Below are 23,193 nucleotides of genomic sequence, written 5' to 3' on the forward strand. Positions count from 1 at the left end.
TGTTAGTTCAAGAGACTCGAAGGGTCCTCGGGTAGGGGAAGGAAGGGAGATGTTGCCTAAAAGAAAAAAAAAACAAGAACAATGTGCCACTGCTGCAATGAAACAAAGGAAAGGGTACAGGAGCAGAGGGGGGGAGAGGGGATGATGCGTCCTTTTGCGACTGTCCTACTGAGAGAATGGGTGGCAAGTGGGGGTCTTGAGGGGGACGACGGTGGGAGTAAAAGGAGGTTGAGCAAACCCACAATCTGACCTAACATCGTTACAGTTGGTTGATAAACGCAGCCTTTCAGTGGTCTTCAGTCTGGGTCGTGGTCATGACGAATTTTGCTTTATTGAAATGCACATTTTCACTCGAAGGTAATTTTCAAGAAACACATTGCCCAGGTGAATGAGCCGGGGGTTTGAGTGGTGCTGAAGAGACGCTTTGAGGGGTGAGACGTTGCTCTGAATATTTCATTAAATTACTGAAAGAGAATAGAGAAAGACAGACTCAAAATGGAAGAGAGTACGATCACCAGAAAAGAGAAGTTAAGGAATGGAAACAGTGAGGGATAGCGATGGAGACGATAAACAGAGCAAAAGAGAAAAAAAATGAAAGTGCTAGCGGTCGCATGCTGGCAAATGGTGACCTGCAGAGCGCGTGAATGAGAAGACCTGCAGAGCGCGTGAATGGGAAGAGCGGCCCGAGGTGGGAGGGGAAGTAGGAGAGTGCTGGTGTGCGATATGCATGCGGGGGGCGGGGAGCGGCGAGCGGCAGCCTTTGAAGTGTGATTAAGGGGGGGAGAGCGGCAGCCTTTGAAGTGTGATGTGAGGCACAGACAAACGGTGGTGTGACGTGGCTGGTTTGTGCACACGCATAGATCACATGAACTGTGGCTAATTCGCCGTTGGTAGACTGTTCTTTTGCCCTTACTATAATCTCCGCGATCAATGCGCAAGCACTTTGGCAGGCCGAGACCTAAAAAAATGGGAGTGTCGCCCATCATAAGTGTCTCTGGTGACTAGCACTTAAAAAACAGTGAGCAATCCCAGTTCACTCCATTGGGGCCAGAAAGAGGTTCTTCATCTTGACAAAATTAAAAACCTACATTGGTAAAGCCAATAGGACTCAGCTCTGAAACTTGTTGGCTTTGCCAGTGCTTTTTTCTCCCTCCTCAATGGCCACTGCAAATGTGCATGTGCCAACTGTGGCCATCTTTAAATGCATTTGATATTTTGCGAGAAACTTGTTTAAAGAAGGCCGCTGTGGATGCATTTAAACAAACCACAGTGAGTTGTAAATCCTCCTGTATGCGACACAAACAAGAATAGGGTGAAAAGCTTTCTAACTGCAGGCATAGAAGTGAGATGGACATCGAAGCCACCTAATCATAAGCACGGGCATATGTTAATATGTTGGAAACAATAGGTCACCAACAAACAGGTAAATGCGTTTGTAGCTAAGATTTACTAATGAAAGTAATTAGTTCATTTACTTCACAGTTGCCTTTCATATTTGCTAAAAAATTGTATGGGTAATACCTACAGGGACTCATGAAATTTCCAATACTTTCATGCTGTGCCAATCTAATTCAGCATGGTGTATTGTTGTTAGTAGAACTCCCACATTAATACAGTGAATCAGTGAGAGATCAGAAACCTTTTTCAGAGCAAATTTACCAGCGATTGAAAGCAAGCTGTGCATTACGTTTGACATGTTCTTTTATCATTTTTCCTTATCGTTCCTGAAAACGAGGAGCCATTGAGTTGATTTATTATGTACTGCTGATGTGAATGTGCTTTTAACTAGTACAATGTTGGATACTATTAACCATATCTCAATGGAACAAATGGAAGATTGAGGAATAATTTTGCATCGGAATTTCAAGATCGAAACTGCCAGATGGGCCTCTTTGAGGTCCAGACAGACCATCCAATCTGACTTCAAGAGGAGATCTCTGAGGAGATGAATGTCCTTCTTTTTGAAATGGTGGTAGAGTTCCTTCAGATTGATAACCGGATGTTGACCACCATCCCTCTTCTCCACCAGGAAGAGGTTGCTGAGGAAACCATTGGGGTGCACCATCTTGGGAATTATGTCCCTTTTCCCTAAAAGACTTGCTATCTCCATGTTTTTTTAGGGCTTGTTTCTCTTGTGAGAAGGCCAGGGGTCTGGGATTGTAGAGCTGGACGGGGGTCCCATAAATTTCCAATGTGAAACCTTCTTACAGTCTGAAGGACCCATGCATCTGCGGAAAACGCCTCCCAGTTCACCAAGAATGCCGCTAAACAGCCCCAATTACTTGTGTTCTCACCTTGTGAATTGCCGTTTTTCTTGTGGCCTCTGGCACCTCCCCTGGATTTTCTGCAGCAGGCGTAGGGCCGGGTTGGGTAGAAGTTTCCAAACTTGGTGGAGTTCTGATACTGGCTCAACGGAAGTCTTCCCCTCTGGAGGCATGTTGAAAGGAGTGGCTGGTCAAGCGCCCCCTGCCTTAGCCGGCGTTGGCAGAAACACAGGGGTAAATATTCTCTTTATCGAGGTCTAGGCTTTGTCCAAGGAATTAAAGATGTTGACAGATTTCCCCAGCTCCTGTATGAAAGGGCCCCTAAAAGGTTGCCCTGGGCGACTGTACCCACCTCTGAGGTAGAGAGGTCCCCTAGCTTGGGGTGGATCTTAATGTGGATCTTAATTAGTAACGACCTGCGTTGTTCGGTAGAAATTGCGCAATTCGTGTTTCCCAGAACAATAATTGCTTTCTAAGCCCAACTTGACGGGGCGTTAAGGGAGATCAGTGAGCCAGAGGCTTTTGCGTCCTCTGCTATATCCCTGATCTTCACTAGGGGTCCGGCCACATCCAATTGTTTATCCTGGCAAGAGCGCCAGGACCGGTCTACACTCTTCTTGGGATCTCGGACGAACTTAGCGAGGAAGGTGATCATCTTCACTTCTGTCTCTGGGGTGAGGACCACCTTCCTCTCCAAAGACGGCTGACGGCACTCTGCCTTGAAGCAATTCCCCACTTCCTTGTCTAGGGGCTTCCATAGCCTACCCGCCATATAGGCTGCCACCTTGGGCGCTGGGTACCACTTCGCCAATTGCTAGTGCAGCAGGTCATCCAGGTCCAACAAGTCCGCCGGGTCATTGGCGTGGTCCGTCTCTGCTAGGGGAAGAGAGGTTGGGCGCCAGCTTCTGGATTGGTTCCCATCACCGTCGGAGTTGTTGGGAGAATCATCCCCTTCCCCTGGATTATCTTGTGGGGGTGGTTGGGATCTCCCCCGAGGCGCCCAGAATTGGAGATTTCTGTGAGGTTGAGGATCCAAAAGCGCCTTCTTCAGGCGTGCAAAGGCCTAGATTATCCACACCTTTGCGCTTATCAGGATTAGGGGTAGTTGCCTTCCCTAGTGGTAGGGGGGGCTCGTGCCTTGAGGTGTCTTCCCTCTGGACGAGGGGTTTATGGCATTGCCCCTGAAGACTCATTATTTTCTTCTCCGGGGTCTACCACTTGAGTCACCGCTTTAAAGATGGAAGTGTTGTTCACTTGACAGAAGTTATCATCAATAGGCAGGTAGGTGACCTCCTCCATATACTTCTCAGGACCTTCATAGTCCTCCATAATACCCAGAGTATGGTAATAGATGGGGCAGAATGGCGGGGTATATAATCCCAGAATTATACCAAGCCCTGACACAGATATTCAATACCTCACTCAAGAAATAATCCCTCACTGGCCAATGTGGCAAGTGGGACGTGCACCCTTACTTTAACCCCTCCCCTGCTGATGACGGAACCGCTCCGTCATCAGCTACGGTTGGGCTGTGCTGATGACGGAGCGGTTCCATCATGGCCCGCCCGCCGCTCATGCGCGGCGCGAATTCCGCGCCAGCGCTGAGCGTTCTATTGAGCGGGGCGGGCCATGACGGAACCGCTCCGTCACCAGCACAGCTCAACCGCGGCTGGTGACGGAGTGGTTCTGTCACCAGCATGCGGCCGCCGCGCGGCCGCCCCGCCCCATTAGCACTGCGGCGGAATAGCCGCTGCAGCGAAAGGGTTAAAGAGGGAGATTCTGATGCCTGGACTGATCCACTGATTAGTGCTAAAAGGACGAGTCTTACCCATAAAGGGTGTCAAGTCTCCAGGTGGTGGCTCGCTTTGGCATCTAACGCCAAAACTGATATTGCCTAGGAAACCAGGCAAAGAGAAAAACCTTACCCTGTGTTACTCGCTGCAGCCGGATCCGCTTCACTGGAGATGATTGTGAAATTGAGGTGCACCAGCTGCCCGGGGGTAGAGAAGCGCAGAGCACTAGTCTGACGGGTGCGCAGACCCCCTGGCCGTCGGCTGACCACACAGCGCACGCAAGCTGGCAATATCAAGGCGAGTGCGTACGAGCGAACGCTCCCGTGGTCATGGAAAGAGCTAGAAAATACACAATGATTACAACAGTGAGCGCGCTTAGACTGTGCCGCTTCACCGAACAATTCACAATGCGGGAAGTACATCGTTAATGTAGTTTAACAATGTTAAGTCAACAAAATATAAGAAATAGAGGTCAAGAGACGAAAACACTTCTATGTGTGCTGCTGGAGCAGCAAAGAAAGTGGGGGATATAGAGCCTACAGGGACCGTTCTATCCACTGCGGCACTCTGATTGGATTGACTGTTTGTTATTCTTACCAATGTGTCATGGGAAATGTAGTTTGTTTATTATAAAATGTTGCTTTGCAACGGCTGCTGGTAATAAAAAGCAAAGAAGGAAGAGCCTAATCCTCGCCTTTGGGTCCTGCCATAGAATCCAGCTAGTTAGTGTTGTTTTATATCTCTACTTGGATATTTCTACATGTGTTGCCATTTTATGGCCCTGCATCTAGTTATGAACTTATCAAGACCAATGGTATGGCCATATCTTCGTGATACCTTGCAGACTACTTGTAATAATACATAATATGATAATCTAAATGTTGAGGTTTATTGGCAAAAAGATTTAGCAATACTGGGACAATGCTGCTCCACACATGTTCAAGACATTCTTTCTTTCTAATAATTATCAAAGACTTTTGTGATAGATGGCCAACAAGATGTATTTATAAGCTTACTCTTTGGAGTAGCAAAGGACGAGTTAAAAAACACATTTTAAACCACAATTGTATTTCTTTAAATGTGTGCATAGAGAATAACCCAATATTTATGTTCATATGTGCATAGAGACTAACCTAATTTATGTAATATTCAATTAAATATAGTGTAGTTATTGGAAAAACAAGCAAGAGGTCGGTCTTTTAGTGGCCTTGAATTTGAACCTGCTTGAGGATCTTAAGGTCGATAATACGTCTGTGATGCAGTTCACCACACTGGTGCTAACCCGCCTCCCCAGTTAATTCTCAGTGAGCTTGTGTGTTGTGCAACAAAGAAGCTCTCATTGAAAAGCGTACATTACTGTCATGGAAAATTATGTCTTAGTTGGCGTCCAACATGTATCTGTTTGCAAAAAAGAATTTGCTTTCTAGCAATTGTTGCACTGGTGTTTGGATAAGAGCAAAATATAATCCTTGTCAGATATAGAGTCTCGTGAAATCCTTAAGTATCTGATCGTGGATGAGTACTGGTGAATTTTTTTTGCAAAATGCTACCGTAACACATTTCGGCAATATGCAAGAATGACAAATACAAGTTTCAGCTGGCACTTGGATAAGTGAGACCAACCAGGACGAAATTCAGGTTGATAGTTGAAAAAGCACTCTCCTCCATCCCACTGCTGTACCTGTTATATCTCTCCACACTTCATAGACCAGATAGAACTACACACCTGTTTACCATTCTCACATTACTAGACTACTGGAAGGACTTAATTTGACGTGGGTAGGATGGCCGTGCCGGATTGAGCGGTCGACCTCGCAACTGGTGAACCGGGTTTGAGTCTCGACAGGGGCACTCAACATTCCGTGATTCTGGGAAAATCATGTAATCTCCCCATGCCTAACAAAAATTAATGTGTCTGTCTGTAACGCAACTGGTGCTCATGTAAAGTTTGTGCTATATAAAACAAAACAAAATAAAAAAAAGTGTTTCCTCTTACCCCACCTCCAACAATCCCTAACATACAACACTGCCTTTACTCCTGGACACAACAATCCCCATTTTTTAAATGGAAGGGTCTGGCCCATGCAGATAAAAAGATTTGTTCGAAAACTGAACCCTAAAATCTAGAGAGGATTGTGAAGCTGTATACCAAATTCGTGAAAGGGACAGGTTTAAACTGTTGCAGGACCAATATTAGTTAGAGTCAGTGGAGAGGCAAGTTAATTCCTTTAGAAACAATGGTCTATCAAGTCTCTTGTCAAAAAGGCACCTTTCACCTGTACAAGGCTTTGTATGCAGGCCCAAAACGGATACTACATTACTATATGGAAAGTTAGGAGATTGGAGACGATGAAGAGTGGGAGGCCCATCTGGCTCAGGGTAGTGACAGCTTCTATCTGCAATGAATACAAAGAGAATGCATATAAGGCTCTTGCCAGGTGGTGTTTGACTCCTGGCAGAATCAAGGCTATGTTTGGAGGCTCTGACCTGTGCTGGAGGGACTGTCAGATGACGGAAGCGATGGCCCATCCTTGATTAAATGTATCCTCATATTCAGTCCGTTTGGGCCTCGTTGATAAACATCATAAAGGAAAGAATAGGTATCGATATTCCACTCAATCCAGTCATAAAATGAGTGGATCACCTTGGGGAGGATATAGTGTATCCTATGCAATCACATACAGGGAGACTAATTACACATTTTGTTCTAACGGGTGGAAGGATGCTACCAACTGCTAGCAGCAAAAGGTTTCACTCCTGCTAGCTTTATGGTGGACAAATAGTGGGCACATCTACACAGTGGAGAAACTGCCTGCGATATTAGCAGACAAAGGGCCAGATGTAGGAGCCCTAATACCGGTCAGAAACTGCCGATTTCGGCCGTTTCCGACCGGTATTAGGGTTTTCAGATGTAGGGGGCTGAAAAATACAGAATCGGTATATTTACCGATTCGGTAAAATTACCGATTTGGTAAATTACCGAATCGGTAAATATACCGATTCTGTAATTACAAATGTAGGTGACACAGTTTACAGTGCCACAGGCCCTTAAGATTCGGTATTTTACCACACAATCCTATTGTGTGGTAAAATACCGAATACAGGTGTGCATCCACATCTGTGCATGCACACCTGTGCAATGTGACACACAGACATGCCCTTAGGGCATGTATGTGTGCCACATTGCACACAAGCCTGTACTTGGGGTGCTAGAGGGTGTCAAAGTGACACCCCCTGCACCCTTGCAGGATTCGGTATTTACCGATTCTGTAAATACAGAATCGGTATTGCCCATTGATTCCTATGGGCTTCAAAGCCCATAAGAATCAATGGGAAATACCGATTCTGTATTTACAGAATCGGTAAATACTGAATTTTACAGATTCGGTAATTCAGATTTTAAAATTACCTACATCTGCCCCCTTCCCATTTACAGACTCTTAAATACCGAATCGGTAAAATACGGTATTTAAGAGTCTGTAAATGGGAATTACCTACATCTAGCCCAAAATGCTTAGATTTGACATAATTTGGAAGCCATTCACGACTTGTATTAAGGGTTGACTAGTGAGAAAGGGCCAATCCACTGAATGTCCGAATCCTCTGAAGTTGATATCACAGATTCTGAAGTGATAAGGGGAGGTCGATAAGGTTAGCAATATCTACGAGCCATGGCTTCTCCCCTGTTAAAGATGGATTAGAACATCTACAAACTGAAATGACAGAACGTCGTTGGCGACCATGTCTAGCACTTATGTTGTGCACGCGTCAATGATTGCAGCAATATAAATCTGCTAGCCTGAAATGACTAAATTGGCAGCCCCTGAAAAGCCTCACTACTTTTCAATGCATACCTTAAATATATTTTCAGTGATTGGAAACGCTATGTAGGTTTATTTGCCAAACAACCATATTAAATTGTTTTTTATGAAACATTATTCATATTCTTTATCAATTTTTTTCTTAATAAATGTTAATGTATTCAATACTCCCATATGTTCTTTATACAAATAATAAACAAAAAAAATAACATTCTTGTTTCAGATGTTTTCTGTTTTGGGAGGAAAACAATTGGCTTTTATTTAGTACCAGAGACTCCCATGACATTCGGGTGTTCACAGTTTTTGAGATTGCAGGTACTCGCTCATAGCAAGAAGAATCGAGAGAAAATAGCATTCATATTTAAATATGTATTAGAAAAAGGTATTTCATAATGTTTATACCTCATCAGATACATTTTCTTTGAAGAAGTCAGAGGGATTCCTGTTGTTGAGGTCAAACCTTCAGTGGAAAAACTCCGATCCTGTCAGTTAGCACTGGCGATTCATATTTTGCTAAAAACAGCATGGCTTGCCATGGTTTGCAGTTTCATGGGTGCGGTTTTCTAGTTGTGTAAATAAACATCAGATAACTGCCTCAACCGAAGCCTTTATGAAATGTAATCAGACTTTTATGAAGCATTATTCTTTGCACTAAGATTAACTGTAAAGCATTGCTGTGCCAGTGGAATACCCGTTTGCCTTCTCACTCAGCAAAAAAGGTGAAATCTAGCACAAATAAAATGCTGCTGGTTTTGTTAGAATCATTTCCGAAAATGTTTCTCTCCACCCTCCATGAATCAAAAGCATCTGAATGGAGAATCATCTAGTCCAGTAGTCACCCAGCAGTAGAATCTGTTGTTTCCGGGAGATAGTTGGCCAGGGCTGGAATCTGTCATAAAAGGCTTTTCTGCTGTTTGATTAAACACACTGCCCTGTGGCAGATAATCCGTTTCCCGCTTGCTCTTTTTGTCTGCAGGCTTAACCTGGGCATGAAATCCATCAACAGTGCAAACGATTATGTTACCGTCTCTCTTGATCAGTAGTTTTGAGTCCTAGTAGAATTGTAATAAGAAACACTATCTCGGTTTTCCGTTCTGATTACAGTAAGGCATTTTGTCCAAAATGTAAAAGTGGAGGTAAGGCTTGGATGTCAGTTTTGATCATGTAATCTCAGTATTGAGGGAATTTCATGCTTTCTTGATATGTGGCGCAGTGAGAATCAGCCCATTGTTTACCCGTAAGGCCTTTGTCGTGGGAACAATGAAGTATCTCTGTATTCTGCTTTACTTTGGCAGTGTCTTCATCTTATTCAAGGACACAAGAAATTCCAAGGTTAGTAAAGCTGCCAAAGTGTTTTACAGAACCCTAATATGACACTGAGGGTTGGCTTTCTTGCCAAAAAGTATGACCGGATCTAATTAAGCAATAGCTCGCTTGGCAGATTTCTTTCCTGAATGCAAACCATTGTTTATGTTACATATTATGTGAGTAAAGGCAGCTTGTGGCAATACTTTTAGCGTTATTTTCTAACCATTAAAGATTTTTCAAATGTTTAGTTGACATTTTTGCAACTTGCTTTTAAGAAGCTCATCCCTCCGCTACACCAGTGACAAGCCATATTTAATACTGAAGAAACAATCATACCTTTTACGCTTCTGCTCAATTATTTTCATCTCCGTCGCTGAATGCGTTTCCGCAAATGTATCTAAATATTTCAAAATCTAATCTGCATGTCTGCTTCCATCATAGATGACGTTCATTTGATACTGGTTCTGCAGACGAGCTAATTCGAGCAACTAGCTTTTCAATAACAGAACTAATCAGTGGTCAGACCCTTTTATATATGGACATCTGCATACGGCACAGCTAGGCACAGGGGGCTGTCACAATTTGGGTATTATGATATTTAAAAGTTTGGCGGGGATGAAGTATAACCAGTGCAGACACTTACATTGTTTATCTATGTCACTTTTGACAGATTAGAAGTTCCTAAGTGCCCCAATCTAGATTCCATCTCTTAACATTATATAGATACCCTAAGTGCTTCAAATCTAGTTGCTGTGTCTTAACATTATGTAGATACAAAAGGGGGAGGAGCACACTGCCTGGCATACCGGTACACAATTAGCCCATATGTATTGTGGTAAATGCTATTCATGATAACACCCACCTGTGCTCTGGGAGTGTTACTAAACCTGAGAAGACTATGAGCAGCATTGCCAGCACCTCCAGATTTCACTAGTTACTCTGTACTGAAGAAGGACAACAGTCCTGTAAAACGTGTCTAGAGATACACAGCACTGGCTGCACCAACAATGGTGAATGCTAAAGACTTTCAACCGAAGTGTTATCAAGCAATGCATTTACGACAATGCATCTGAGCTGTGTGTGTGCTGGTAGGCCAGACAGTGTGCTCCCTCCTCCTTTTGTGATTGGCTCTTTGCTGAGTTATTGGGCGGATGAGCTTTGGGATGCACCTGTGCTCTGGGAGTGGTACTAAACCTAAGAAGCCTGTGAGCAACATTGCCAGCACCCCCAAATTTCACTTGTTACTCTATACTGAAGAAGGACAACACTGTCATCATTCCTAGCTATCATAATGTAAAGTTTCAATTCTATTAAAACAGCAATACAAGAACGTAATTAAATACAAGAAACAATGAAACCACCCTAATGAATCAGGAAATACTATAAAACTTATCATCTGTGATGGCAAGCAGTAGTTAAGTTCAGACCGGTAGAGAATGTGGTTATCATTATCGATTCAATCCTCTAGTAGGAGCTGATTTCCTAAAATACTGATCTTCTATATCTAGAATGGTTGAATGTATGTTACTGGACTTTGCAGATCCGAATGTTTTCTCAAGTGATCTACAGCATCTGGACCTGATGTTGTATCTAATGCAATAATACATGTCCAACCTAGAATGGATGCGTTTCTGGTCTCCACAATTGTTCATACAGTTTCGAATATAAACCAAGGTTGGGAGCACCCTCTTTTAGTTTTGAATACAAGAATGAAGAGTGGAGGTGTTCTATTTGGACCCCATCTGTAAAAAAATGTTCAGATTATTTGCTGTGCTGTTCCCATGTGCTAAAAAGTTTGGCCAAATGCCAAGGAGCTACCTTATATTTTCAACTGACAAGACTAGCACACTCACCTGCACAGGACAGGCAGTTGAAACGTCTCTTCACGGCTGTATTGTGCATTTGTCGTCTTCTTAACATCCTTTGAAGTTATTGAAAAGTCTTTACTGTGGATGCCCAAAAATGTTTGAATAATGTTCCTAGAGATCACTTAACAAATACTTAGGTCAAAGTAAATATGAATGGTTAGGGAAGGTGCACTAGAAGAACTGAATGTCCGAGAGGGACCCAAGAGACTTTGTTGTGGTTTCAACTCTCCATTTACATAAGCAATAATGAAGCCACCGTCTGGTTTCTTTAAACCCACCTACCCTATCGACTACAGGCAAATTGATGTGGTCGCTGCAATTGCACTGACAATATGTTAATGCTTGACGCAATAATAGTGGGTCTGCAAAGTGGTCTTGACGTTTTAGAGGTCTGTCCCTGGAAGAACTATCTTAATCTTGATCCCAAGAAATCTCAGGTACTCACATGTGTTACAGATACTCGATGTCCCTAATTTTGACCCGAAAGGCGCCTGTGGTGATATCATCATGGCATTACGTGTGGATCCTAGTATACCATTGGACCAGTCTATTCTGTGTTTTCCTTGAAAATTGGTTGCAACGTAGCTTCCAATCACCTCCCTTCTTATGGCTTATAATGATTAGTGAGTTAGCAGCAATGCACTCAAGACATTGATGAATGTTACAGTTAACAATATTTAATGTATAGTAGTTTCCTGAACACTCCATACAAGAAAGACAAGTAAATCCTGTATTAGTGGTTCTGAATTTTGATGTGTTCCCTACTGTCCTAAGCTCCTTATGAAACTTAATAACAGAAGGAAGTGTATGCAACAACAATTTCCTTTGACAGGAGAATGGTATGGCTTTCCTTGGTTGATCCCTGTAAAAAACTATTAGAAATGATTGAACTTCTGGTATTTTTTTGTTGGCGTACCCGAAAGCAATAACAAATCTTGAAGGGAATATAGGACCCTACATGGGTAATGAAATTAAATAAGATTTACATTGCTTCATCATAGCCTGGAGGAAAAACTTGATATTCTGTCTGTCTGCCTATCCTTCCATATGTTCTTACTAACTGCTACTAGAGAATTGACTGAAAGTTAATGTATCTGGTTCCTCTTCTTTAATGTTGAATGTTTTTATGTTGTATGAACATCATTTATTGTGAATTGAGAGACTCTTAACGTTTACCGTATTTACATATATGCATTTATATGTCAAATAAAAGCAAACAAAAACTAATGGGTGAAAAATGGGTAGTGTTTTCTGAGTGTCTGAGCCTATATTTGTGTTTACACATGCCAATTTATTTAATATATGAACTGAAAACCTATCCCTGAAAATGGCAGAGGATGAATGTGACTTTTATAAGTATGTAGATCAGGTGGGGCCACTGATGAGATGCAGTGGTTAATTTTGTAAAATAAAATAAGTGGTGAGGCTCCTCTCAGGAGGTAGCTTACACCAGTCCATTTCTCCTGTGAGTGCTGCCTAAAACGGAACCGGCTAATAACCATGAAAGTTGGGAGAGGATGTGGAATAATGTCCAGAGCTGACGACTTCGGACCTGGGACAGCAGGTTCGGGTCTCTGCATCGGCTCAACTTTCTGTGATTCTGGTCAAATCCCTTAATCTCTCCTTAACTGGTGCTCATGAAAAGTGCTAGTGGTGATGGTTAAGTGCCGGTGCTGAGCACCGGAAACCCACTGGCTTAAATTAAGCACTGATTAGATGGGGGGCATAGGAATGCTAACACCCATGCCAAAGATGATTAGTCTTTCTTATAGAAAAGCATTTGTACTTTTCATAGGTCGAGTGAGCTATTGTTCTTTTTTTCTTTCTTTTTTTCCAACCATTTTAGAGAACTAACAAACACAGTCCTGTTACGGATCATACAATCATCCCACATATAGGACTATCGAGAAATAAATCATTTGGCTGGGGGACATAAATTCCCCCAGTGTCATAGAATAGCAATATTCCTAATCCCAGCCGTACAAAGAAAACATAAAGCGCTAGCATACTGACTAAAGTTTCAGCAAGTATATGTTCCCCAGTACTCAATCTGGTGGCGTGGCATCGCTAAAAATATCATTATCCAGACACCAGCAAAGATTGCTGTAATTTAATGGTTTCTACCCTTTCCATTTTCCTTCCTCCTTGCACACTGTTTTACCCACTGTATCTGCCAATAGAAGCATGGTCGAATTTTTCTTTGGATCTACACTTACCCGTATTTTTGTCAGACTCTTTTTTTCTCTTTCTCTTGCCCATATTCAAAAGACTCTCTTACTATAGAGGCACTTTGTGACTTAACTGATTGATGATGTATTTTATATAATATAAGAAGGCCCATCATAGAAAACAAGACATTCTACCCTTTGACCTTACTTCTTGCTTTTAGACCAGTAGCGCTGCTTTGGTATATCTTTGCCGGCAGGCACTAACCACTGCATGCTGTTCATATGCACTTGCTGAGGGCTAGGCACTATGGGCCACATGTATCAAATAAGCATTTGCGATGACCAAATAGTGATTTTTACTGACTCGCTCTTTGGTAATCACATAATGCTATGTATGTAAGGAATTGCCAAAGATTTAGCAATTCCTTAATATTTCCAAATAGCAATTCAGTAAATAGCCTAAAGCCCCAAAGGTGTGAATAGTTTGTATTCTCTAATTTGCGATTACCTAATTGGTAATCACAAATTAGGTAATGCAAAGCCAAGGATGCCCCGGGGACGTAAGGCACCCCCGAAGAATCCCATAAAAAATAAATGTGCACATGTAAAGCGCACACATGGCACTTGGAAAAATTAGGTTTTGTGCATTTTTCAAAGTTTGCACATGGTTACCATCGACTTGAAGTCGATGCTAATTGCATTTTCCTAAATGCACAGTTTGCATTTCGAAAATGTTTCATACATGTGGTAAGGGAATCGCAGTTTATCAGTTTGTCACAATTTTAGGTAATCACAATTTTTGTGATTACCTAAAATGAAGTGAAGTAGTGTGGCTCACTGGTTAGAGGCGGCAGACCCGAGAGCAGAGGACGGCCCGGGACCAGGGTTCGATTCCCGGCGCGGCAGGTTTCTGGACCAGGGTCAGCGGACTCGATAATTCTCTCGCCTCGGTGCCCACTTTGATCAGCGATCACACTCGGCAACTCTGGGCATTAGCTTGCCTCATCTTCACTAACGGCCCCACCAGACCGCCGGGGATGCCTGGTCTCACCCTGGAGATACCCATTAAGGGACCATCTCTCAGGGAAGCCAGGAAGGGTTTCGCAGCGGTCGAAGCGCCTTGGGACCCTCCGGGTAAGTAGTGCGCTATATAAATGCCTATACATTTACATTTACATTTAAAATTGTGACTACAAAGCCTTTCATACATCATGAAAAGCTATTTTGCATTTGCAAATGGCGAATTTACCGAATTGCACCGTTTCCTAATGCGAAAACTTTAAAACATGTAGCCCCTTATGCTTATTTAATTTAAATGTCATGATATGCCTAGTCGGATGATACAGCGTATTGTAGAAGCACAATCTTTATTTAAAGAGTTTAGTAAAGGATATTTTGGTGATTATTCTGAGGTACCCAATCTTACTCCACCTTCAATTGGTGTTTTGAAAGTAATTGCTTATGTGTAATATTTTACATATGCAAAGATACGCTGGGGGGCGCAGGGGCAACTCACTAAGAGTATACCTGTCAACAGAGGGGTGCGGCAGGGGTGTGTGATGGCCCCTACTTTATTTTCCCTCTTTATAAATGGGGTTGTGAAACATCTGCAAGATACACCGGCCGATGCCCCCATCGTGGCTGGGGAGAAAACACCATCCCTCCTCTTTGCCGACGACACCCTCCTCTTATCAAAAACCCCCACAGGTCTCCAAACCCTTCTTGATCAGTTTAGTGTTTTTTGTCAGGAACGGGGACTTACAATAAACACGACCAAAACTAAACTAATGGTCATGACCGCTAAGAGGAAATATAGGAATATCCACTTGACCTTGAATGGATCTCCTTTAGAGGTGGTCGATGAGTTTGACTATCTTGGTGTTAGGATTAATAACCATTTGAAATGGGAACCCCATATATGTAAAATGATTTTAAATCTTAAAAGGGTCTCCGGCACTATTTTAAAAAACCAACGCCTCTCTATAAGCAGGCCAGTTGCCCCTGCCTTATCAGTCTACGAGGGGAAAGCAATTGCCTCAGCTGTTTATGGCTCGGAACTGTGGGGCAATGAGAATACCAACGACCTTGTCCTATCAGAGAACAAGTTTATGAGGGACTTGGTGTCGCTTCCATCCTCTACCCCACTTAAACCTTTATTTTTAGACCTGGGTAGAAAGTCTATTGGGGACATCCTCCAGCTCCGTCCCCTCTTATATTGGGTTCGTTTGAGGAGGACCCCCGAACTAGCTAATTATGCCCTTGTGCTAGATGAAATACTAAAATTAAACACCTCTGGCAAAATCAGATGGTTAAATGCATTAAAAAAGCTTGTAGCAAGTGTGGGTTTAAGCGACGCTTGGGTATCCCAATCACCTCCACCAAAACAAGTGGTGAAAAAATTATATTGGAATTGGATAGAGACCAAGGCGCTTCAGAACCCAAACTGGGGTCATTTGACCGAGACCTTTTTGACCCATAAATGCACCCTAAAATTGGAATTGTTTTTGGACTTCATTCAGATTCCTCGGGAAAGGACTTTATATCTTAAATTTAGACATGGAACATTGCCCCTCAAAACTTTTACATCTAGATGGAACAATAGGAGGGAAGAGGATACAATGTGTCCAGGGTGTACAAATCCCGAGGAATCATTGGGCCACTTTTTCTTTGCCTGTAAGGCATATATCTTACCTAGGAAGAAATGGTTAAAACCAGTACTAAAGAATCTTGGTGTTAGAGATTACAAATCAGCTTTGCGTATTCTTATCTCCGACACCTCTTCTATGGTTACTATTTGTGGGGTTGCAAAGTTCTTATCATGTGCCTGGATCATTAGGACTAAGATTTTAAAAAATGCTCATCAAGTCAATTTTTCCACATAACTCTTATATGTCTTTTTGTAAGTAATGAACTGTTTTTATAATTATGTGTGTATTTCATGTTTGTACTTTTTATGATACATGTGTCGAATAAAAGTATAATGACTTGACTTGTAATATTTTTTTTCTGATTTGTTTTCAGCCATCTGCATCATATTGGTGCATTTACTGATTAAGTACAGATTGCATTTTATGCCAGAAAGTGTAGCTGTTGTTTCTTTAGGTAAGTGACTTCCTGACCTTTTAATTTGATTCAAAGCATAATTTTAAAGACTTGTATTGGGTTTTGGTTGTAAGACTGTATTTTGTTGTCTCCAAAATGATCACCCATTTTTGGGCCCAACAAGGATCCCTACCTTGAATTGATGGACTAAAATACAACTGTATGTTATCACAGGTAGGTATTAGCAGGTTAGATGTTCTCTTCAAATTGCTAATGCTTTGAATTGTACATATGAAGGTATGCTAAACTTATCTATATATATATATATAAAAACGAAAGTTTGTCCGTTTGTCCTTTATGCATTATTACACCATTCATCCGATCGACATGAAACTTTGGGAAGTTGTTGAGTACACTCCTGCGAAGGTTTCTGGCAATTTTTTTAAAAAAATTGGTAAATATCGCCCCCCGACCCCCAAGGGCCCTCATAATCCTTCCAATAGTGAACGTTTACAGTTTCCGGTGCGACTCGCTTTTGCAATGACCATCAACAAAGCACAAGGACAATCGCTGCAAGTGTGTGGACTAGATTTTGAGAATCCATGCTTCTCACATGGACAACTGCATGTAGCCAGCTCACGCGTCGAAAAACCTTCTGATTTATTCGTGTACGCACCAGACGGAAAAACAAAAAATACTGTGTATCCACAAGCACTCGAATAAATAAACAGAATTAAAACACTTTAAAATGTTTTCCATATTAAAATGAATAATTTTCAATAAAAATGACACAATGTAAATTGAATGTTATCATAACATGACTTTCAAAGAAGGTGAAATTCTGAACTTTGAAATGAGGCAAGGGCTATGTAATGGCTGGATTTTCTGTCTAGATGGGATCAGCCCCCAGGGGCCCCTGTGACCCAGCCAAAACGTACTCACCTTCCCTTCTTAGATCGTATTCACAATGAGTAGCTATACAGATAAATATACAGATTGCACCTAAGAATGGGGAATGACAATATACATATATGGATTTTCTACAATAGCTTATTCACATCGGTTGGCCTCGCGGTCACTCTGACCCAGACCGTTCTACCCCAGGGCAGATCTGACACACAATCCGGCGTGTCTACACATGGGCCTGCAGAACCCAATGCTCCCTTTTCCAAAGCGTTCGCGATCCTGCGAAACCTAAACGTCAGTATCCCTCCTGACGCTCTCATTTATTTTAAGCCACAATCTGGTGGATTTACACGACAGTATCCTTCCTGTCGCTCTCATTAACGCCGCATATCAACGACGACCACATTCCTATGAAACATTATTGGGACGATATCTCAGCAATCTACTTAGGATAAAACTAAAGTAATAACTTTGGATATGGATTCAGATTATATAGTGTACTTTGTGCTCATGACATCAAAGGTCCACTCACTCCCTCCTTATTTGGTTACCATTCGTCTGATCGGGATTTCTCATCCGTTCGCCTAAACAGTGCCCAACTAGAAATGCCATTTACCAAGATCGAACACAAGCACCAGGTACACGATAATTCTATATGAATTAGGATATTTATTAACAATAAACATAAGTCACATTACTATGCAGCATTACATTTGCAAAGGGAATAAAAGATAAAGGTTAGGGTGCACATACTATAAGAATCGGTCGGACTTCACCTGGTTAATGGGAAATCGGGACTCGGCAGTCATCTAGGCTCCTGTCTCGTCTCTGGGTCCTGGCTCGCCTTGCAGTCACCCTCAGCCGTCACAAGTACACGTCTGCACTGCTAGGCTCAAACTCGTCTGCTCTCCCTCAGGACCTCGGAACCTTGCTGTTAATTAGCTACCGTCTCTCTCTCTCTCTGCATTAGTGCGCTCCACGCCACTTCTCGTTCAGTCTATCTTCAGAGAGTTTCGGTCTTAAATCTTTCTCCGACTTCAAAGATGGCGACTTGTCCACCATGAAAATGAATAATGGTAGAGATGCTAACGGCTAGATGCCGCCTACGGACTGACTGACTGAAAGACTAACACCTTCGCTAATATCAAAGCCCGTTCCTTCATGGAAATTCACGGCCAGTAACCTGCCGCCCACCAAATTCTTGTACCTCCCCGTACCAAGGACACTTTCCCAGCCGGCCGGCCTGAAGTTGTGTCTTCGGAGTGGAGAAAAATACATTCCTTCGATAAGGGTCAGCCTGAACCGGTTCTCTCCAAGCGAACAACAGCTTGAAACTAAAACATCACTCTTAACCTAGAAAGCCTTCTCGAGCTACCAGGCAGAAAGCAAAATGGAGTCTGTCTCGCTTAAGGCCTACGGAGCCCATAATATGCATAGCTCCATGAGAAACAGATCGGCATGTTAGCAAATGAGTAAATCATGACTAATACTTATATATCTAACCCCTCACTTAAATTCATAAGCCTTACTCTAAGGGAAATGGCACGAAAATGCCCTTATATCTGTAAGACAGGGTCCCTGTCTATCGGCCTAATCCCTATGCTATGAGGGTGATAGGCTGGAGTCACTCTCCATCATTCTCCTTCTCCAGAGAGCTGGCAAAAAGACAGCCATAACAGGCTATTACAGAAATATATTGATGGGCAGACAAGAAGGTGACTTAGATTAGGCTGTGCTCAAAAAGAGCATATATGTTGAGATTTGAACGGAAGAAAAGGGTCTGTCAAAAGAAGAAAGAAGAGATGACTATCAGACTTTTGCAGTAAAGGTTAATTTTTCATGCTGGCTTTTATAAATATATATCCAAGGTTTTGCGATAGCACGCAAATGGAGGATGCAATACTGTAGAAAGAACATCATTTACATGTGCGGTAATGCTACATTAGATACTTTTGATAGGCACTAGAATCAGGCGAGCAGTCTGTTCACTGTCAATCCGCCACTAGACCTCCACTTCAGCAAGGATATTTGATAAGTTCACAGGTTGCAAGCGTAAAGTAATTTCCTGGAAAAGCACATAACAAACCATGCACATGCTCACACACTCATCCTCTTTTCATATTAGAAACCCACATTTCACAGATCCGTTAGAAACCCAGGCTCACCAAACACACATTTCACACATGTCTTGGGTGCATACTCACAATTTTCACATATCTTGTTGCACAAATGGAGCCATGTTTCAAACCCTCCTATATCCTCATTTCACATATGGACCCATGTGTTCACACAAACCATGTGTTCTGATGGATATTTCTGACCGCAGGTTCCTTACCTTTTGATTACCCCCCAAGCGCCTTGCTGGACCTGAACCTGAGATTTATCTCTGCACTGCTAATGTGATCCAACAGGTGGCATCATGCAACTTCCTTTCTATTCCATCCTGCCCGAAAATGATGTAGGGTCACGTATAAGTGCCATCCCTGTGTGTTGTCTTCAGTTCCTTTATTAACACGCCTTCCGACGTCGATCTGGCGCTCCCTCCTTCCTTTTTTTGTCAGTGAACTAATTCTTTCTTCTCTACATTTTTCTGGTCTGCAAGGGCAAATGTTACCTCCTAAAACCACAGGCTTCAAACCTTGTAGGGATTTTTGCAAACAAATATCTGTGACAAATCCCCGGAAGGTATGTCTTTGGTGTCAGGCCAAGACTCCAAGTCGTGCAGGGAGTGTGTGCTGATGAATCTGAAGGTGATACACGAAATCAAGCTATACATTGTTGGACATCATTGGACATCGTTAAAGCACTGCTCCAGCTGGAAGTCGAGGACTCTGTCCCATTTTTCCTCTCATGGCCAGTCCCACGACAGGTCCTTATCACTCTGCAAGAGTTCGGGTGTGTCCAAATCGAAGAAAAAAAACACAAGTCCAAGTGGGTCTCATCTCCGTTCCACTACTCATTTTGAGAAGTCACTAGGATGTCAAGGAGCCCATAGTTTTCTTTCCTTCGTCAAAGTACTGATTCTGTTGCTTATTCTAATGCCACCTGAGTTCCTGGGTCTTTTGGCAGCACCGCTTCAAATTGAGGGATTTAAAGAGGCCAGCCGTCTCATATTCGACACCTTACTGCTCCCTTTGGACCCCACAGATCCACAAAGGCCTCTAACAGGGTTATCGTTGGCGGGTCCACTCTTGGCGCCAGCTATGCCCTCAGGATCTACTGCAGGCGCAGCTCCCACTCGGGCTCGCCACGATCCATGCTGGTTCCTGGCTCGTCAATGCCAATGGTTCCAGAGGAGCTCGATGAGCCAGTAGTTCTGTCCAGCTTCAAATGAATGAGTTTAAGAGTTTGAGTTTAAAATATTTGTATAGCGCACTTTCACCAGCGGTTTCATGGCGCTGCAGCAGGCAGGTCCCTAGAACGGGAACCGCGGGAAAAAAAAGGAAAAGGGAACAGAGGCAGCTAAAAAAATATTTAAAAGATTTTAGCAAATAAGTGAGCTTTGAGTTTTTTTCGAAACTGGGGGTAGACAGTTATGGATCTGAGCTCTAAAGGCAAGGAATTCCACAGGACTGGGGCAAGGGTCGCAAACTTCGATCCTCCCCATTTTTTCCGCCTGAAGCGGGGAACTGATAGTAGGGATTGTGTGGATGAGCGTAGCTCCCTGGTTGGAACATAGGGAACGAGCTCCGATGAGATAAAGGCCGGGGCCGCGCCCAGCCGAGCTTGAAAGATGATAGAAGCAAGCTTGAACTGGACGCGTTCGCGGACAGGGAGCCAGTGCAGGGATTTGAGGAGGAGTTTTATGTGATGGAATTTAGGAAGATTAAACACCAACCGTGCCGCCTGGTTCTGGATCAATTACAAACGCCTTAAACTATATGCAGGTATACCTGCATATAAGGCGTTGCCATAATCCAGGCGGGAAATTACCATCGCCAAGATGATCAATTTCAAGGCATCGAAAGAAAAAAATCGGGATACCTTGCGGATGGTGTGTAGGGACAAAAAGGAAGAGGACACCACGGAGCTAACCTGGGAGTGAAGGGTAAGCTGGGAGTTGAGTTTAATACCCAGGGTTGTAACCGAGGCAGAAGGGACCGGGGGAGAACCTAAGGAGGGGGGCCAAAACAGTGGGGACCAGGGACTGGAACAACACCTGTCAAAACCAGCTCGGTCTTCTCTGGGTTAAGTTTCAGGTGGTTGTAGTTCATCCAGTCCCGGATAAAAATCATAATGGACTGAAAGTTAGAAGTGGAAGCAGAGGAAGAAGACCGATTGAAAACAAGTTGGAGGTCATCCGGGTAATTGTATACGTTGACCTCCATTTGCTGCAAAGAAAAAATAAGAGGGGCGATGTAGAGGTTAAACAAAATAGGTGAGAGGGAGGAACCTTGGGGGACCCCGCACTGAACTTTCCGGAAGTCCGCAGAGAAATCACCCAGGCGAACAGCCTGGGTGCGGTCCCTCAGGAAGGAGGATAACCACACCAGGGCGGTGCCCCCGATCCCCGCCGCCCTGACACGGGAAAGCAAGATGGTGTGGTCGACCTTGTCAAAGGCGGCTGAGAGATCGAGGAGGACCAGAGCCTGGGCTTGATTGGTATCCATACCCTCCCTGAGGTTGTCAAGGACCGAGAGTACTACGGACTCTGTAGAGTGTGCGGGGCGGAAGCCAGCCTGGCGGGGAGCCAAGAGTATGAAGCCACGAAAGTTCAGTTCTTGAGCGTCTAGCCCCTATTTCCTTCTGATTCAGTCTAGACAATGCCTTTACCAAGAGGCCACCGCCCAATACCTCAGTAACTTTTAGGGTCAGACTCTGATGACAGCCAACTGGTATTTGATGGTGATGTTAATGGTGGGGATGATTTTTCCCTACAGTACGATGAGAACACTTTTTATATGGAGCTACAAGAGGCCAATTTTCTAGATTCGTCCCCTGGCACAGGGTTGGTGTCCCTCTCAGGTCCTTCTACGGAAGAGTCTGCATTCCTCACCATGGTTATTAGAAGAGCAACTGAAGTCCTAGATTTATTCTGTAGACTGTATTCTATTGACTTGAACACTAATGTACTAACAGAGTTTCTACAACTATGGCTTCTCCGTTACCCTTTAATGAGGCCTTGACTGACAACCTTATGGGCCATTGGGCGAAACCCCGTTTGTCCCCACCAGTAAATAGACAAGTGGCAGGTCACCATAAACCAGCTTCTGGTAATCCTACCTTCCTTATGAAGCACTCTACTCCAGAGAGGAGGATGGTACAAACAATCCACCAGCAAAGTCGATTATAATTCCTTTCCTACAACCCATCCAGATAGGAAGTCAAAGAGGAAAGAGGTGTTTGGGAAAAATATGTTTTCCTTGGCCAGCCTTGCCTTTTGATCTGTTAAACCCAGCAGCTTTCTTGGAAGCTACTCCCATGCATTATGGGACTCTGTCACTGAAAGTTTGCTAGTGGTCCCTGAGTAGTTCAGGCCTAATTTGGCTCAGATCATTCAAGATGGTCAGGATAGAGTGAAGTACTCCATCCATTGAGGACTGGACACCACTGACTGCTTGGGCAGGGTGGTTGGTACCAGTGTGGTTCTTTGAAGTCACATGTGGATGAGATCCGTAAGCTTCTATAGTAATGTTCAAGCATCACTAATAGGCATGCCATTTGACCGCATCTGTCTCTTCAGTGATAAGACAAATGCGACCGAATCCCTATCAGTTCCTCCACTGTTAAGGCTTCAGGAAGGGGTTGGCTCAAAGACAATGCCAAAGCCTACTTCCACAGCAATAGACCACCCCAGTCCTTTTGAGACTAGTGTCCGGAGGTAGCGAACAATGACTAGGTCCTCAGAAACAGTGATCTGCTTGGTCTCCAACCCCTCCCACCACTACCATCAAACCACTTTAGCTTGCTCATGGTGTCACATGGCCATCCTGTTGGAGGCAGGATAAGGCATAACTTCCATGGATGGCAGAGTATTTCATTTGAGGTTAATCAAAAGGAGACTAGCTAAATAAGAGGGGGTT

The 23,193-nt window shown here is 43.4% G+C and overlaps 1 protein-coding gene across 1 annotated transcript in view; it reads left to right on the forward strand.

The window, feature by feature from the left end:
• The window catches only part of SLC9A8 (solute carrier family 9 member A8), a 431,266-nt gene that overhangs the window by 30,975 nt on the left and 377,098 nt on the right, over nucleotides 1-23,193 (forward strand). Inside the window, exon 3 of the mRNA XM_086932630.1 lies at nucleotides 16,244-16,324. Within this exon, the coding sequence (XP_086788756.1) occupies nucleotides 16,244-16,324 (81 nt within the window). The remainder of the gene's footprint in view (nucleotides 1-16,243; nucleotides 16,325-23,193) is intronic.

This window comes from Lissotriton vulgaris, chromosome 7 (genome assembly GCF_964263255.1).
Source record: "Lissotriton vulgaris chromosome 7, aLisVul1.2, whole genome shotgun sequence".
Lineage (NCBI taxonomy): Eukaryota > Metazoa > Chordata > Amphibia > Caudata > Salamandridae > Lissotriton > Lissotriton vulgaris.